Source organism: Falco rusticolus, chromosome 18, assembly GCF_015220075.1.
Source record: "Falco rusticolus isolate bFalRus1 chromosome 18, bFalRus1.pri, whole genome shotgun sequence".
NCBI classification, from domain to species: domain Eukaryota; kingdom Metazoa; phylum Chordata; class Aves; order Falconiformes; family Falconidae; genus Falco; species Falco rusticolus.
The window spans coordinates 4195183-4212590 of record NC_051204.1 but is presented as its reverse complement, the minus strand read 5'-3'; the positions used below and the strand labels follow the sequence as shown (position 1 = coordinate 4212590).

General features: G+C 46.8%; 1 protein-coding gene across 2 annotated transcripts; it reads right to left on the bottom strand.

Moving 5' to 3' along the window:
• Window positions 1–487: 487 nt before the first annotated feature.
• MED1 (mediator complex subunit 1) lies at window positions 488–17346 on the bottom strand. Of its 2 annotated transcripts, XM_037411132.1 has the most exons (18): window positions 17168–17346; window positions 15154–15260; window positions 14253–14331; window positions 13759–13813; window positions 13498–13630; window positions 12699–12727; window positions 12243–12314; window positions 11856–11930; window positions 11198–11271; window positions 10753–10842; window positions 9916–10027; window positions 9478–9602; window positions 9145–9263; window positions 8295–8496; window positions 8018–8113; window positions 7807–7912; window positions 6811–6951; window positions 488–6633 (listed from the first exon to the last, which is right to left on the bottom strand). In XM_037411132.1, exons 1-18 carry the CDS (start codon window positions 17193–17195, stop codon window positions 3702–3704), a joined length of 4575 nt encoding a protein of 1524 aa, XP_037267029.1. In that variant the 5' UTR covers window positions 17196–17346; the 3' UTR covers window positions 488–3701. The 2 variants fall into 2 exon arrangements, with proteins under 2 accessions (XP_037267029.1, XP_037267028.1); XM_037411131.1 differs by having other exon boundaries at window positions 488–6951.
• Window positions 17347–17408: the final 62 nt, after the last annotated feature.

Genomic DNA, 17408 nt, shown 5'->3' with positions numbered 1-17408 from the left:
AGGGAGGTGTGGGGAGCCGCCCCCGTCCTCCTGCCCCCCCCCCGGTGTGAGCGGGGGGGGGGGGCTCTGCGGGGGGCGCCCCCCCCCCTCCCCGCTGCACCGGGGGCTGCGGGACCCCACCCCACCCCCCTCCTCCGGGGGCCGTAAGGGTCCCCTCGCCCATACCGGGGGGGGTGCAGCCCCCTCCCCGCCACCGCGGGGGTCGGGGGGGTCCCGGTGTTTGTTGGGGGGGACAGGGACGAGGACACCCCCTCGCCCCTCCGCTCCCTTCCGGGAGGAGCGGGAAGACCGCGGAGCTCTACCAATGGCAGGCCGAGCTTTCGTGACGTCACGGTGATGTCATTCCCGCGGGAAAATCAAGCGTGGCGCTCCCCGCCGCCGCCTCCCGGGGCTTGGGTCGTCTCGGGGGTTGGAGGGGGGCGTGGGTTGGGGTGGTGCGGGTGTTAGCCTCCCCCCCGCCGCCGGCAGCTTCCAGAGACCCGAGAGCTCTTTGTACCAAAGAGATTTATTTGCATGTAAATAAACACGTTCTCTGCAATATTTCCAAAAAAGTTGAAAGTTCACTCTACATCCAAAAAGAATGCAAAAGGAGCTGGGGGTATTTACAAAAAAAAAAAAAAAAGCTAATTTCCAGACAGGTATTTACATCACGACCATTTAGGAAACAAACCATTTTCTTTTAATCTCCATGTTGCGCTTCACCACCTGAGATTAAAAGGTTTGGCTTTGATTTGTGTTGTTTACACCTTTTATCTTTCCAATACTGAAAAGATGTAAAATCATTGTCGAGAATAAGCAAAAATATTTTAAAAATAAAACATTTGTCAGAGACCGAGCATTTACACATCAAAACGTCTTTTCGAGGCGCATACCTCAGCTCCCGTTGCCACCACAGAAGCATCGTGCAGCTGGGACCCGGCTCCGGTTTCTCTCTCACATGATTTACATCGCACAAAGCACACCAAATTGGGGTGAAAAAGCTTTAAATTGGGACACGCGCCTCTGGCAGCGGTGGGGCCGGGAGACTGGGAGACTTTTTTCCCTGTTCCTGCAGGCAGTGATGCCAGCCTTCCACAGGAGAGATTTAGGATGCTGAACTTTGGTCTTGGGCGAGTGGAGAGGAAAGGTGCAGCTCTTGCCTTTAACATGCATTTTTGTGTTACCGATGGATGACGCCATACGGAATTTCCTTCCAATTTTTTACCGTGTTTCATAACTGGGACAACATGATTCCGACTAACAACGAGTCCAGCAAACAGTCCCGTCAAATCCCCAGCCCTGATTCGACTTGGAAGTTTCTTTTTGAAGGCGGCGCACGCTTTCACGCAACCCAGAGCAGATCAAAGGGCTTTCATAAAACAACTTAAAAATAAAAATTAAATAAAACTGAGGGGCAGCATGAAAACAGATGACAACCTGTCGGAGTCTGAACAGGCATCATTTCCGAGATGCAGCTGCAGCAACAGGGTCTCCAGATAAATTCATCTGGTGGTGTATTTCTTACATCCTCTTCACAGACACCCTGCAGTTATACAATTCTGATGCTGTGTAAGATAACGTCATCTGCTCCAGGTTCAGACTTTATTTATGATCTTCCTATCATCTCACAATCTTCCTATCATCTCACAATCTTCCTATCATCTCACAATCTTCCTATCATCTCACAATCTTCCTATCATCTCAGCAGGTGAAGATGGGAGCGCTGGTGGGGGAAGCTACAGTGTGCAGGCCACAAGGAACAAAGGATGAATGGGAAAGTACAAGAAAGGGAGACCTGGAGAAATTCAGGTTCCCGCATTCTGCAGAAGCCCTGGAATGAAGCTAAAAGCAGGAGGGAAGAGGTGGAAAAATCCCGACAATTAACTAAATAGCTGCCACCCTACTGAAAAGCCATCAGCCTCGCTATGGCTTTGAATGAGCCAGAAAAGAAATAACTTGCCCGGGGTATCACTGGGGTCAGACCATACAGAGGGCTGGAAATCTCTGTGGTTTAAAAGAAATTTAAAATCCTTGCCGTCTGTTTCGGACTGCATCCTCAAAGGCAAAGTATTATTCTCATTCCTATGGGCGAAATCCTGAATCAACAGCAAAATCCAACAGGAGCGGGATTCTGCTTAGCATGTAATTCAAAAGATGTGTTTGCAGAACTCTTGATTTCCCGCATTCCTCTTCAGTGAACACATTTAACTGCTTTTAAAAATAAAACACTCTCCTGAGTCTCTTTCCCTTTCAGGGACCACAAGGTAAGACCACAGAGGATACCCGAGTTATGCTCCTAATTCCAGCCAAAAGGTGAAATTCCATCTTTTAAGGAAATCACTGCTTCTGCTGCAATTCTTATCCCAGATGAACCAGTTAGGGGCTGTTTTTCCAGCAGTGTCACCGCTAACACCGGGACACGGCTGACTCACACTGCCAGGCTAACAGCTCCCAGAGAGAGGAGGCAACTCATGTGCATGATCAGAAGTACTATTCGAGAAGCACGCTGCAAGTTCAAATTAAAAATAAAAAAAGCAAAACCCAAAACAAAACCCTGAAGGGCTCAGCAACAGAAAGAGATTGAGAAAACGAGGCCCATGGTTTGAACCGCGAACGCACGCGAGCTGTTCTATCGACATTAACGGAAGTATTCGTAGTGGATACATTATGCATGGCTCTAAAGCGCTCGAAGGACCGGGACGTGTGTGGCTTACAGTCCATTGCTTTACAAATGCAGCATCGGGGGGTTCTGGGGAAGCTCTTTGCTAAGGCTGACAAGGAAGCAACGCTCAGGTGAAGACAGTGGAGGTCCTTCACAATTTAGATTTGCTCCAACGCATGCCAGAATGTCACCAGCTTCACCAAAGCTACGGTGGCTGCACGTGGGCAGAGCTGCCCGAATCCGTGGGCTCTACCCAAATTCCCAAGTCCTTTTGGGCTCTGCATCATACAATTAAAACAGAGACTGTGTGAAACCAAGCAGCACGAGGCAGTTGGATACGGACAAAAATAAATAGCTAAAATGAAAGGGAAGTCAAAGACAAGACAGCAATCCTTCATCACCGTGACCTGGAAGAAAATCCTGATATCCATCAGAACACAGTGCCTGATTCTGCAGAGCAGCTCGTTATCACAGGAAGATGAAGTTGCTCAGCACCACACTGAATCAAGCATTGAACGAAGCAGCGCCACAAAAATAAAATAAATTAAAAAACCTTTTTTGATTCCTCTTCCAACCACCCTTTTCAAAAGAGGAAAACCCAACCCTAAAACATGCCCTAAAATAATTAAAGTTTCCTAAATACAAAAGCAACTTATTTTGAACGGGAAGAGGGGCAGGGGAACTGACTGTCTCAGAATAGCCTATGTCTGTTTGCACCAGTTTGGGGTCTGCTCCCACACTTACACTCATGCTTAGCTTTATACCCATTAACTCTAATGGGGCAATTAATACTTATAAATTAAGAATGAGTGTAAGTGTCTGCAGGATGAAGGCCACAGTCAGGAACCTGGCTTGCCGAATGAGTTGCTGGCGCTCACACTTTCTCTTCAGATTTTGGAGATCCTTTGAAATACTTTTTTGTTTTGTTTTTGGTTTTCCCCTCTTCAAACACACCCCATAAAAATCAACGTGGCAGGTTTGCAATGAAGAGTTCCTTCTTCCAATCTCCAGAACCCGCAGGTCCCGCATACAGCTCATCTTTTAAAGACACTAGGAAAAATTAATTGCCAATTAGAGCAACATCCATGAGATCATCATCTTCTTCCCCGATCAAAAACTCAGGGCTAGCCCGGGATGGTCGCTCGGCTGAAAGGATAGCGCTGCTCGTCATGGAAAGAGACTGGTCAGCTGAAATTGGGGACTTGGACCAGCTCTCCGGCTTCATGCTGTGGGATTTCTTCTTGTCTCTGTCTTTATCCCGATCCCGATCTCTGTCCCGGTCTTTGTCTTTCACTTTTTTCTTCTCTTTTTTGTGCTTCTTGTGTTTTTCTGAGCTATATTCAGGCAAAGGCCTAATGCCATCGTCAGAGCTGGGGCTGTTCTGATAGGATTTCTCTGCTATGGAAGAGCCCGACTCGCTCTCACTGTCTATGTTTTGGGGAGTGTATGCTGGTGACTTACTGTGGCTGGGAGAGCAGCGTTCGTGTTTTGGAGTAGATCCACTGATCAGAGGAGACCCATAGCTTTTGGAAGAAGCCATCTGAGGCCTTAGGCTATCCCCACCTCCTTCCCCAGGTTTCTGCAAAGTTACTTTGGCTTTAATGCTAGGGGAACCACCGTCGTGTTTGCTGATGATAATTTTGGCCACTCCAGTGCTTCCAACATTTTTGGAATCTGAAGTCTTCTTGGAAGACTCAACAGATCCTCCAGAAACAGAGACTTTTGACTTCTCTTTGTCACTCTTCTCACGTTTGCCCTGGAACTCCCCCCCAGACATATTGTGTTTAGAGGACATAGTATGGCTTGAGGAATTGGAACTTGGCCCCATTTGTCCATCCATCGGGTCATCTCCACCAGGCCCGCTAGTGACAACCCCATGTTTCAGTTTGTCTATGACTGCAGTCAGCGATGGCTTCTTGTTTCTGCTCGGAGACTTGCCTTTGGAACTTCCATGCTGGTTCTGAGATGAAGACATGGAAGACCCACTAGACGAAAAGGAAGATGAAGATGCCGTCGAAGAATTGGATGAAGGAGGTGGTTTCTGTGACATAGACCCAGAGGATCCCATTCCTGAAGACGATTTCATACTCGAGCTCGATCCAGTCCCAGACATGTGGGAGCCTCCGGAACCTGAACTGATAGGTGACTTTGCTTTAGATGATGGGGGAGTACCTGGGACAGGTTTCATGGGAGAAGCAAGCTTGTCAGAACCTCCCGAGGGTCTCGAATGAGATGGAGAGATGTTTGGTTTACTCATGGAAGGGTTCATAAGTGACGATGGCTTTCCTTGAGGTTTCATCTTGGTGCTTCCAGAACCGCTGCTGAGGCCGTGTTTGGTGATGGGGGAGGATCCAGGCTTTCCCACCGACTGAGCCGAACTTTTGGACTGACCTGAACTTGAGCTGCCTTGGCTCGAGTAGAGGCTGCTGCTCATCTTTGAGCCAGAAGACCCTTCTGATTTGCTGCTTTTAATTTTGCCTGAGGTTGAAGAGGAGGAAGAAGAGGACGAGGAAGAAGAATGGCCATGGTGGCTTTTGCTGCTGGAGGAGGTGACAGAGCCACTACTGGTATACTGGCCATGTGAAGACGGTTTGCCAACAGTCACTGTTCCTTTTGGGATCTGAATGGTTATTTTTGGAATAGGAGGAGTAGCTACACCGGGAGGAGTCTGAGATCTGCCTGAGCTCCCAGGAGATTTGGACCCACCTGTGCTGGCTGGTGGTGTGAAAGGCCTGTTTGATGAACTGTGAGATGGAGATTTCCCATCTGTCTCCTGCTTCTTCCGCTTTGGAAGTTTCTCTTTACTTTTACCATCACTGGATGGCGTCCGGCTGCGCTTCCCTGGCTTCCCATCTATGCCGGGACCTGCCATGTTACTTCCAGAACCATTGCCTTCCTTTACCCGTTTCTGAGACTTTTCTTTTCCTAAATCCCCTGTATTCAGCAAAGGGCTCTGACCTCCACTGTGATGCTCCATGATGTCAGAGGACCCCAGTGCTTTGCTTGCAGCTGCAATAATACTAAAATCTACCGTATCAGACTGATTGCTCCCCTTAAATTTATTTTCCCCCCCATCAGCCCCCAAGACTTGCACCCCCAAAGTAGTTAGAGCCTGGGATGCGTAGCCCTTGAAATCATCGGTGTCTCCACTCTGACTACTCTCATCAAAGTACTCCTCCCCAAAGCCACTTTGACTCTGACTGTTCAGCAAGTCAGGATTGAAATCTACTCCATCTGGAAAAAAATGGTTTGAAGAATCGCTGTTGGGGCTCACAGCAGCGTCTGCTATGAGGTCTGCTGGATCTGTGTACGGGTTCTCGCTATTGTTCGTCTGAAAAACATCTGGGTCAAAGAGGGCACTTTGTGAATGTCCTGAACTAGAAGAGTCTCTTACTGGAGTCCCAATGGGCGGGCAGTCCTCGTTAGTGGTGGGGAGCTTGGAAGCCTCCTCTGCTATATCTGAAAGGATATCAGTAACATCAGCTCCAATGCTGTCCGAACTAGAAAGTCGAACCATTCTCTGAATACTGGGCTGCGAGTGAGGTATAGGCTGTGGGTATGTAGTAGGAGGAGTGCTGCATTGGCTGGGTGCTGGAGTAATATGAGGGGTGTCCAGGGTGTCTGCAGTCATGTTGACATCAAAAATGGGATTCTGGGAGTCAACATCCATTGAAAAGAGCTCCCTCTGGAAATCATCCTCAGTCTGATGCTTGGGCTTGTCGGCCGGCATGCGGGACTTTTTTTTCTTTTGCTTATTCCCCCCAGGGCCCATTTCCATTCTGGGGGAGCCAGAGGAAGAGTTCTGCCTTTCGAGAGGGCTGCTCCCATACAGAGTGGAGAAATCCTGAGGGGGATTCTCTTTAAGAAGGTTCATGAGCATGGGGTGGTTCTTGGTGTTGCTTGCTGGTGAGGATACTGGTGGTGGTGTGTGATGGGGAGGGGTTGGACTTGAGCCAATGGTAGACCCCACATTCCCTGTGATCTGCAACAAACTAGTGAGAATAGGGTTCTGAGACACTTTGCTGAAGTCCTCCCCATGGCCCACCGAGTCATGCCTCTCTTTCATGCTTATGCTCATGTTAAACAAAGTAGTGATGGGCCCCCCAGGAAAAGTGTTTGTTGGGGTAGTGGTACCACTCATTGGGTTGCTGCCTGTGGTCATGCCATACCCTGGGCTGCTGGCTGGGGGAAGATTTTTCTTCACCATATCTTCTACTGTCTCTGCAATGAGGGACAAGGCTGGTGTGTCTGCTTGAATCGTTTCTGCTTTCCTACGAATTGCTCTCATGGTGACAGGAATGGACATACATCTGCAAGACACAAGGCAAAGTGGTTAGTGTGCGTTTTGCTGCCCTATAGCAGTGTTCGCTGAAGATTTTTTAACAACCTCGTCAGACATAAAAGCAAGCAGTAAGGCTCTTGGGCAAAAAAGAGCAACAGGTCCAGGCACAGTAAACGCCCTGCTGCTCTGCTTGTATTTACACTTATCCCATCACACTTACCTAGCCACAAGACAACTGTGCCTTTATGCATTGCCTTGCAATCACAAAGAGAGAATTAATCAACCAATTAACTCTAATAACTAACAGCTGACAGATCATGATCTTGCAGTTAAAGCACAGGATGCAGTCTGGGTGGTTACCCTGACTCTGCCAGAAAACACCTTTGCCTGAGCTTGGCAAACCTAATTTCCTGCAACCCTGTAAAACGTCAACGATAATGCCATGTTCTGCTCAAGGACAACAAGCCTGTAATGCTTGGAAAGCAAAGCCAGCTATTCTCACTCCAAAGGTCTGTGCTGTGCCCTCTTAACATTCTGCCGTGTTCTGAATGGTGGCTAGGGCAGGGGAGCCTTGACAAAAGGCCTGTGTAAATGACAAACGGCAGGGGAGCACTTCCATGTTTTATAAAAGGTAGAAAGCAACCGACTACAGTAGAAGGCATAAATAGGTAGGCACCTTGGAGACACGCTCAAAAATAAGTAGCTATGGTTCAGCGGCTGGAATGGAATTTTCAATAGGGCTCCAAGCTTTCCTCTCTGCCAAACAACTAAAACTCACCCACAAACAGAAAGGCTCCTAAACCACCAGAATAAATATGAGACAGACACAGAGTTCATCTGTAGAATTTGGAGGGCGCGGTGGCGCAAAGAAAATCTAGCTTACCTTTGAACAACTTTGGCAATGAAATCATCTGTACAGATAAGAGCATCGGACAGCCCTTTGTACAGCTTACAGTTCACGTGAGTAGAGTCTTGCACATCCATTACCACTAAAAGGGAAGGCATTTGGAAGAGATCAAAATCCTGGTTACAGTGGAAGAAGACCCTGCCATCCTTCCTGTAAACACACTTAGGCTTTTACTGAGTCCACCTACCACACACTAGGGAGTCATTCACAGGATGCTGGAAGGATACACTAAAGCAGGAGTCAGAGAGAGGACAAACTTCAAACTGCAGGATCCCAGGAGAATCTGAAAGACACGGGAACCATTAAATTAGGGAACACGAGAGATGAACCAGCTGAATACCCCCATATAGAAGAAAAAACCCAACAAGGAAAGCAGCACAGGCCCAATTTCTTCCTCCTACACCTCGGAAAATTACCCAGGGTTTCTTATCCACACATACTAGGCCAGTTGATGTGGTACCCACCTTCTTTTAAAACTGTTCGCTTGACACAGCTGCCAATCAGCGTGTTGTACGCCACCTGATGTCTGATCAAATTGAGGATGAGAGGAACCCGTCCAGGGTGCTGGAAGGCGATTTTACTAATCAGAGTTCCTTGAAGGCTTCTTCCATCTGGGAGAGGAGCATCTTTGTTCAGAAAGTAACAGTGCTGCTGTCCTGGAAGAGCCTGACAAACAATTTCTGCTTTACTCCAACTACTGCTGGGTACAAGGCAATAACAGACATCTAGGAAGGAAAGAGCGGGCCCCAGATCCAAGTCACGCCAAGCCACCTTTCTAGCTGAAAACGACAAACAATGAAGATGCTTTCCTTCCAGTCTGAACAAGGAAAACACAATTTTGGCTCCTCAGAAGTAGTACTATTGAACAGTATTCCCCGTCCCCACTAAAACAGTTTTCCTACACTACGGCATCCCTTCAGAGGAAAAGAGAAATCCTCTGAAGTTAACAAGAGGTCCGTCACTGATAAATTTAAGAACTAGCATTTCCCTCAAAGTGATGTGATCCATTCAGCCACACATTACAGTCCAAACAAGAGGAAGGGACGGAACCTGGGAAGGCTCCATCCCATACCTCTGCTGTCATTCCTGCCGCTGCGTTTCAACAGCAATGGATTTTTCATTATCTAATTTTCCTGATTACCGTGGTCCCATCTGTATCTGTATTCTAATGCTTGGATAGTATAGTTTTTCCCCATGAATAAATGCTGTATCAATGAATTTCCTTTACCCTACTTGAAAGATACCTGAAACAGATGAAAATCCCCAGACTGCTCATCTACAAGTACAACGTCCTGGTTGTAACAACATACTTACTGCATAGAAGCGCATATTGTGGTTTAAAGGTAAAGGATCAGCCTCCTTGGATAACTCGAACTGTGTGATCAGCTCATACAAGGGTACAAATGTTGGTGGTGTGTCAAACAATGGAATACCTGAAGGAACAAGATGGCACAAAACGATCGCACCCAGGTGCCAGAAAGAGACAGCGGGCCAGAGAAAGTGTTACCATCTAGCAAAGGAAACCTATCCAGGTTTTACTGAAAAGAGCACAAAACCTTGAGCAACTTTTCTGTCCTGCATTAAAAAATGGCAGAAGTTTATTAATAAAAACCTAAGGAATATCTGCTTGATGGATCTGCAACCCACCTGTGCAGCCCTGAAGCTTCTGAATGAAAGCTCGAGACACTGGAATGGGACGGGGGAATTTCAGGAAGAAACAAGCCGGTAAGTCCACGCTGTTGGCACTGGTGATTGACGAGAAAGACGGAGTTCTGCAATGGGGGGTGAATACAAGATCTTATTAGATGCAGGGCATGACTCCGGCTTCTGCTACAAACAGACATACAATTCACTGTTCACTCAAACACAAGCAGACTGTTAGACCTTCTTAAAAATTAAGACGCTCCTCAAAAGCATGTCACATGCCTGAAATACGTACTTATTGGCTTAAAGACAGCACTTAAGTGCCTTATAGAATGCCGTGATGTCACACAGTCTTCTCCCCACTCTGACTTCCACAGAATGTTGAATTTGCATCTGAACAAGGCCACTGAGAACGACCTGGCAGACGCGTCCTCTGCTTACCCTTTGCTGTCAACTGGATGAGAGCCCATAATCAGTGGTGCAATTGGAAGTTTGTACATAGCCATGGTTCCCTCAACTGTTACTGACACATTCATACCCAAAGACCGAGGAACTGCAAGAGGAAGCAAGGAAGAAACCCAAAACCAACATAAGCTGATGAAAAAAAACCAACACAAGCTTTACGAATTAAATATCACCACGCTGGAACTATCTTACTTCCTCCAGAAGGCACAGTTTTCAGCGTTCACCTTTATCAGTGAACAGTCTACAGCCCAACTAGTTAAGCTACCTAATGCTCTATTTTTCTCTTGCAAGGTAGACCAACTGCATAATTCTTAAAATACATTCCAGATACATTTGCAAGTTTGTAGCGCGCTCTTTACAAAGCAAAACAAATAATAGTTTTGGACAGCCTCACTCTCTTCTTTCCTGAGACCAGCCTCAATTTTAATTGGTGCTTGGCTTTGACATTTTAGTGAGAGACGGATGTCCATGTACATGCATAAAAAATAATCTTCCGGTAAGATGGCAGAGACAACAAGTATTCCCCCACAATAAAATAAAACCTATCTTAATGATGAAATTCACCCTAAGGAGACAGGCTCTGCCTGCAGACTGTCACCCCACCACCCTTGGCAGCAGCCCAGTTCAAACTCCAGAACAGGCACAAGGTTCAAGATGGTCAAATGAGCTTATTAAACCCATGTCCTCTGTAAGTCAACCTGTGATTTTCCTCTATTACAGGGTGACAGCAGAGGGCAGCCAGACTGCTGGAATTCTGCTTTCTTCTCTCCTTCAAGCACTAGTAGTCCACACTAGCTTCTAAAGCTGACCTACCATTGTTCTCATGCAAAATAACGGAGGCTCCAGTGCCATCTTCAAATAAATCATAGGGCGAGACGTAATATTTGAGATTCATCAGGAGACCTGCAGGAGAGAAGCTTTTGAACAGGCATCCCGACGATACAAGTTAACCCAACCGCTGTTAACCCCTGTAACCACACAACAACACAACCCACACTGTGCAGAGCTGCTCGTACACCTTGAAAAAGTTGCTCTCTGCTGTCAAAGGCACAGACATGGCCATCTGCCATAAAATTACTCCGTGTGGCTTTGTAAAGAAAAGCTGGCTTTCTGGATCCTGTGGGACTCACAAATACTCAGCCACCTCAACCCTCTGTTAGTTTGATTAGCATTTTCCAGTTAATGTGAAACCAATGTCCGTTATGGGGACCCCGAACAAAGCCATTTTTATTCTTTTCTAAGTGTTAATCAAAGATACCTCCACTCCTGGGGGTGAGATAGCCAACACTGCCACGAAGAATCTTGTCAAGGGGATTTGCATTGGTGGCTTGCCTGCAAGAGAGGCAATCAGAGGTCTGCAGCAAGCCAGAGTCACACCTGCTGCCAAAATTTACGTGCTTGTGGCAGTCTAAGATTTTAGCTCAATACACACACTTCTCAGTCACACAGAGGCAGCAATCTTAAACTTCACACTGTTACAGGCAAAACAAAAGCTACTTTACTCTTGGTAGTAAAAAAAGCATGGTTTATCCACTGAATCTACAGCAGTGAAAGACTGTCAAGTATTTCTCAATTTCTTGCTGTAAAACATGTTAACACTAGTCCATCTAATTATAAACTTTTTTTTTTTGCCTTTTAGACTTTCTTTCAATCGAATTCTGCAGTTACAACGGAATTGCTCAGAGAGCTCTAGGCATTTTTTCTTTACATATATACATCATTCCCCTGCTACCATAGGCCACCTATAGCCTCAGCATTGGACTTTTTAAAAATAGCATCAGATGATACAGGCACTAACCGGACACTTCATGGATACACAGCACTTGGCATGATCAGAACTGGCCACTGTGATGCAGCATTATTAAGAAATAAACAAACCACCACCACCAAACAACAAAGCATATAGATGTCCTTACCAATACATCCCTGCCATTTTTGAGAGATCCAGCTCTAAGGACTGCAGAGCTAAGTACATTTTAGTTTTAAGTTTGCTGGGAAAAAAAAAAAACAAACAACAAAACAAACAACAAAACAATATAAGAAAAACTGAAAGGGACCAAGCAATGAAATCCAACTCACAGAACTGCCGGCTGACAAGCTGCAGTACTTGCCATCAGATTGAGCATTTAGAAATTGTAACTTTTCAGCCTGCATTCCCACTTCACATTAAATCCTCCCACCCACTGCGTGCACATGCAAGCCATGGTGATGAAGTCAGTAGGATCACCCCCAATGAAAATTTAAGCATGTAATTTTGTTTAGTTTTATGTATGTGGATGTAAATAAATATATTTGAGACTTACTTGTCTCCTGGCAACTTATATAGGTTCACAAGCCCCCTTAGATGCTTAGAAAACTCATCAAAATTTTTCTCTCTGAAAGGAAGTAGGGAAAAAAGTTAACATGTATCCAAATTTGTAACAGATAAGGTTGTGGTTTAAAAAGTTATACTAATATAGATATTAAGTCACTTCAGAAAAGACTTTTGCTACATGAAAGCTACAAAACGTATTCTTCTAGTGATCCAGCTTTAAAAATTCCATGAATGTAGCGCTGTGGCTTGGAAGAAACCATGCACAGCAGTCAGAATCAGAAGCATCTGAACCAAAGCCAGAAAATCCCCCCCGGAGAAGCAGAGAGATTTTGTGGGAAAGGGATGGTTATGAAACATTTTGCATCTCCAGACATAAAATAGCATCAGATCACTACCGCAAAGAAAAGCTTGTCAGAAATTGCAACAAACAACTCTTGTTGCTCACCTCAGATGTTGCACCAATTCTGGACAACTCTGAAAAGGAAAGGACATACGATATCAATGTCGAATGAAGCAACTTCAGTCTTTGTGCAGCACAGCAACTGTGAAACATTAGGACAGTAAAATTTGTGAGCATAGCTTTTCACGAGAAGGAATACAATGCTCACAACTACACATTGCTATGGTTCTAGTTCTGCTCGTCAGCCCCCTCCGGAAGAATTCAAGCAATACTCTTTCCTTCTTAAATGACTAATTTGAAATAAACTTTTAAAATTGTGAAGCTTTCAGGTTGAAAACCTATGATCTTCTACAGAGATATTAAAAATGGTCTGTTTTCAGAAGAGTGGCTAGGGCAATGTAAATAGCAAGCTCAAACTCTCATGCATGTGCAGAAGGGAATTTAAGCCATTTTCTTTCAGCATTCCACGTTTTAATACTTCCCACTCACAGATCTAAGTTTTAATAAGATTAATTTCCCTATCCTTCCTCCAGAAACAAAATTCTCAGGAACACAGCGATAACTTCCTCATATAATTTTGCTGTTATAAAACCACTTGGAGAAAAAGAGAGACCATCAGGAAAACAGTCCTTGCACACGTACACTAGGCCGGTGAGATTAACCCACAAGAACAGACTACTCCATGGAGGCTTTTACTTTCCACTAGAATGAGCAGCAGAGGTGTAATGCTAGGTCTAGGGAAACATTAAATATAATCCATTTCCTCTGTTCAAACAAAAGGGAGCCGAAATGGCAGTTCCAAAAACACAAAGGCATTACCCTCGTCTTGGTCAGTAATACATACCACGGGGTTTTCTCCATGGTGAGCCACCTTGACATCACACAGCAGCCCTGTAGGATCTAACTGGACTTCCACATAGAACATGTCTGAAGTGATGTAACATTCAGTGCCATTTGCACTAAGGTGAGATCCAAGGCTTACATACAAAACAAAACAAAAATTGCTGAGATGCACACAAAAAAACCAATCAAACCAGCAGTGAGATTATGATGTGTACAGATAAACAGGAAAAGCCTCAGCCATAAAATAAAGAAGCAGACCTACCCATTTTGTCTAGCTATAGACTCTAAGCGATCTGTCATGGCAGGCAGAGAAGATACTAGATGGAGAGAGGAAAGAACAAGGCTTAGTGAAATGATTCAACATTTCCCCAGGAGCGAGGCATCGGCAGTAAAACCAATCTCAACTAGTTACTCCCTCCCACGTCTTCACATGAGCGACTATATACATTATCTGTACTCAAAATACACGCAGAACAATTTGCATAGAGAAAAGCAAATGTTCTCAGAACTGCCAAGCGAGAAGGGATTTTCTTCTGCAAGTGGACTTCAGGTATGGGCATTTACAATAAAAGTAACGCGGACAATCTTGACTGGTACTGACTAGGATAAGTGTGCTTATGTACATGTGAGCGCACACCCACCAGGAATACTGTGAAATGGGCCAGCACCAAGCTTGCCTGCTTTAATGTTGTGGAGTATTTCCATAGCATATGACTGTTAAGCGGTTTGTAAAGCACATGTACAGAACGTACCAACCTTTTAATGCCTTCTGCAAAGTCTCCAAACAGCTCACCAGATGTTGGTGCCCCCCAGAGTTCATCACAACTCGCTTTTCCTTAGTCAGATAGAATAAAAATGTCCTTTTAGTGTATCACTCAGTGAGAGGGAAATATTGCAATTTTTGTTCAGTCAAGTGAGGTTTATTTAGGTAATTAAAAGCAAGTTAGATTTCATCCCAAAATTACATCCTCATTTTAATTCCAGTAGGAGAACAGTATCTATTTCAGAAGGAGGTAACAAAGGCAGGCCTGGAATTGATTTTTCATTTAAGCAACTTGCTCATCTGGAAGAACAGACTGTAGCAACTTTTTAATAGGCATAAGCTAAGAGTTACCTAAGAGACTACAGAGAAAGAACAAGACAGGCAAACTTTTAACACCATAATACACACGGAAACCTTTGATGTAGCTCTCCCCTGCCTCCTGCTGCTCCTTCCCCCCACTCAGAGACCACGTTTAACTAAGCCAGCACCAAGCTTTGAGTATTACCAAACAGGGAGCAAATTGCTTTACAAAACGTAACATCCCGAAAAAGCAACCGGCAGAATGGTTTGGGCTTCCCAGCACTGGCTGAAACCACAGGTTTGACCCTTTTCCTGGCACCGAGCTGACAGCTGCCCCATGTCAATTAGGCTGCAGAGGAGGAGGCTGTAATTAGGGAAGGCAAAAGCACGCCAGACAGAAAAGCTACAGACATCACTCCCTCCCCTGCACACTGTTGGGTGCAATAACTGACACGCCTCAACCACGCTGGCCCAGGAGGAAGCCAAGGCTTGAACAAAACCTAAAGCACTTTGAAGAGATCTAGCAAACCAACAACAGAATTATTACTAAAGAAACACCAGAAGCCCTCCTGCTCAGACCCCAACAATCCTCACCATGACTTGACGGACTAACTTCATGGTTTCTGTCCAAGGTCTGGCTTGGTTGTACTTTGCGTGAAGTCTTTCTAAGAGGGTACTCATCTTATTCAGCTTCTCCGTCTCTGTAAGACACAGGAATATTCAGAAAAAAGAATGAGACAATACTTGAAGGTTAACAAATAAAACAGTTTGGCAGTTGTATTGAAAATACTTTCCACTTTTAAGCTAAACACGATTTCAAAACACTTATTTACTGCTCATGTATCCCTGCAGCCTAGGCCTTAAGGTTAAGTAAATGTTAAGGATATATCACAAGCTACCAAAACCTAAAGGACCATAAAATGCCTACGGGCCTCTCGGGGAAAAAGCCCAGCTCCTATTCTGCATGGACTCTGAACGATGCTAAGTCCTGGCATGACAGGAATATATTGGGGCACTGTTTGAAGATACAACAGCATGGTCTGAAGATAAAGCTTTCCCTGGGCAGGAAACTGAGAGTGTAGAACACATCGTGTTAAAGCAGCGAGGTTAAGCTTTCTTTCCTGGATCCCCCTTCCCTCTTCCTGTTCTCTCTTCCAGCTCTCCAACTTCTTGTGCAGTAAAGACCATCACAGACCCTTCCATCACCAAAAACCTCAACCAAATGGGTCCAACTGCCAGTTGTCACAAATGCCCTGATCAGACACACTCCAGCCTCCCACTAGCTTGAAACTGAGGGCTGGTGCCTCTGCGGTGCTGTTCTAGAGGCAGGGCACGGCTCCATACACTGCAAAACAACGATGCGGCAGACAACTGTAGGGGTCATGGATCTCTACCAACCTAGAACCTACTCGGCCTTTACAAAACACCTCTCTTATCCCACAGACTCCCATCTAAGCCCTGTGGTTCTAGAACATCATTTCTGTGTGTTTTAAAAAGTTCCACTCTTATGAATATCTCCCTGATGAGAGAAAATGAGGGCTATGGGATCAGTGACTAAGCAAAACATTAGTGTTGGACAGTTCAGCCAAAAAAAGTTCCAAGATAAAATGGTTCATTTTTTCCCTACCATCTATTCAGACACACGCACAAAGAGAACGCTGGTTTCAGGAGCATTATAACGTTGTCATTTTTGCTAACAGACAGGTTTTTCCTACACTTGCGTTTGTCAAAAAAAAATCCCAGGGGCCACCACTGCCAAAACAAACCCTGTCACTGGCGCTAGTGTGTCCAAGGCAAACAGATGTCTGTGACATTTTAACTGCTACGGCATGCAACTACAGAGTAAACCCTCACCTGCAAAATATCAAGGGTTTGTTTTCATCACTGCTGCAAGTACAAATTGCAGACCTAATGCAGACCCCAACAAATCCAAGTGTAGGAAAGAAATAGGCAGTTTCAGACACTTTATACCTCTCTGCTACGCGAGAATCGCAGGACAGCTAAGGTGGGAAACCACCTCTAGACATCACCCAGCCCAAGCCAAGCCACCCGCAGCAAACTGCCCACCCAGGACCCTGCCCAGACGGCTCATGAACAGCTCCAAGGATGGAGACCCCACTGCATCCCGGGGCACCCTCTGCCAGTGCTTGGGCACCCTCAGAGAGATAAAACCGTTTCCTGACGCTCAGGTGGAGCCTCTTGTTTGCGCCCACGGCCTCACCCCCATGAGCCGGGGTCCCTCTGGGGCTGTGTACAGCCCGGGGCTCGCCGGCAGCCCAGGGGCAGCGAGAGCATTGCCAGGCCTCAGCGGCCACCGCCTGAGGAGAACATTCGCCTTTATTTCCTTCCACATGGAGCCCGCCCCGCAGCCTGCATCGAGCCCCACTGGCCCGACCGGGGGAACGAGCCACGGCGCCGGAGAAAGCCTAGGACGGTGCCACCGGCCGCGGGACCCTCGCCCCCCCTCCAGGGCCGCAGCCCCTGTGCCGCCCCACAGGGAGGCACCTCGGTCCCAGCCCGAGGCCGGGCCGCGCCGGGGTCCGGCCCGTCTCCTCACGGCGCCGGCGGGAAGCCCCAGCGCCAGCCGCGCCCCGCCGGCGGCACTCACCCTCGGCACCGCCCGGCGCCGCCTTCATACCGCGGCCCGGGGGACGGGCGGCCCGCAGGCGGGCCGCAGCACCAGCGTGGCTTCGGGCCGGGAGCGGAGGGAGGGAGGGGGGAGCCGCGGCCGGGCCGCTCCGCACCGGCCTCACACGGCGGCGGCCGCCGCCATCCCTCCGGCCGCGGCTGCGCTGCGGGCGCGCAGCGCTCCCCACCTCTCGCGAGAGCAGGCACTTCTCGCGAGAGCG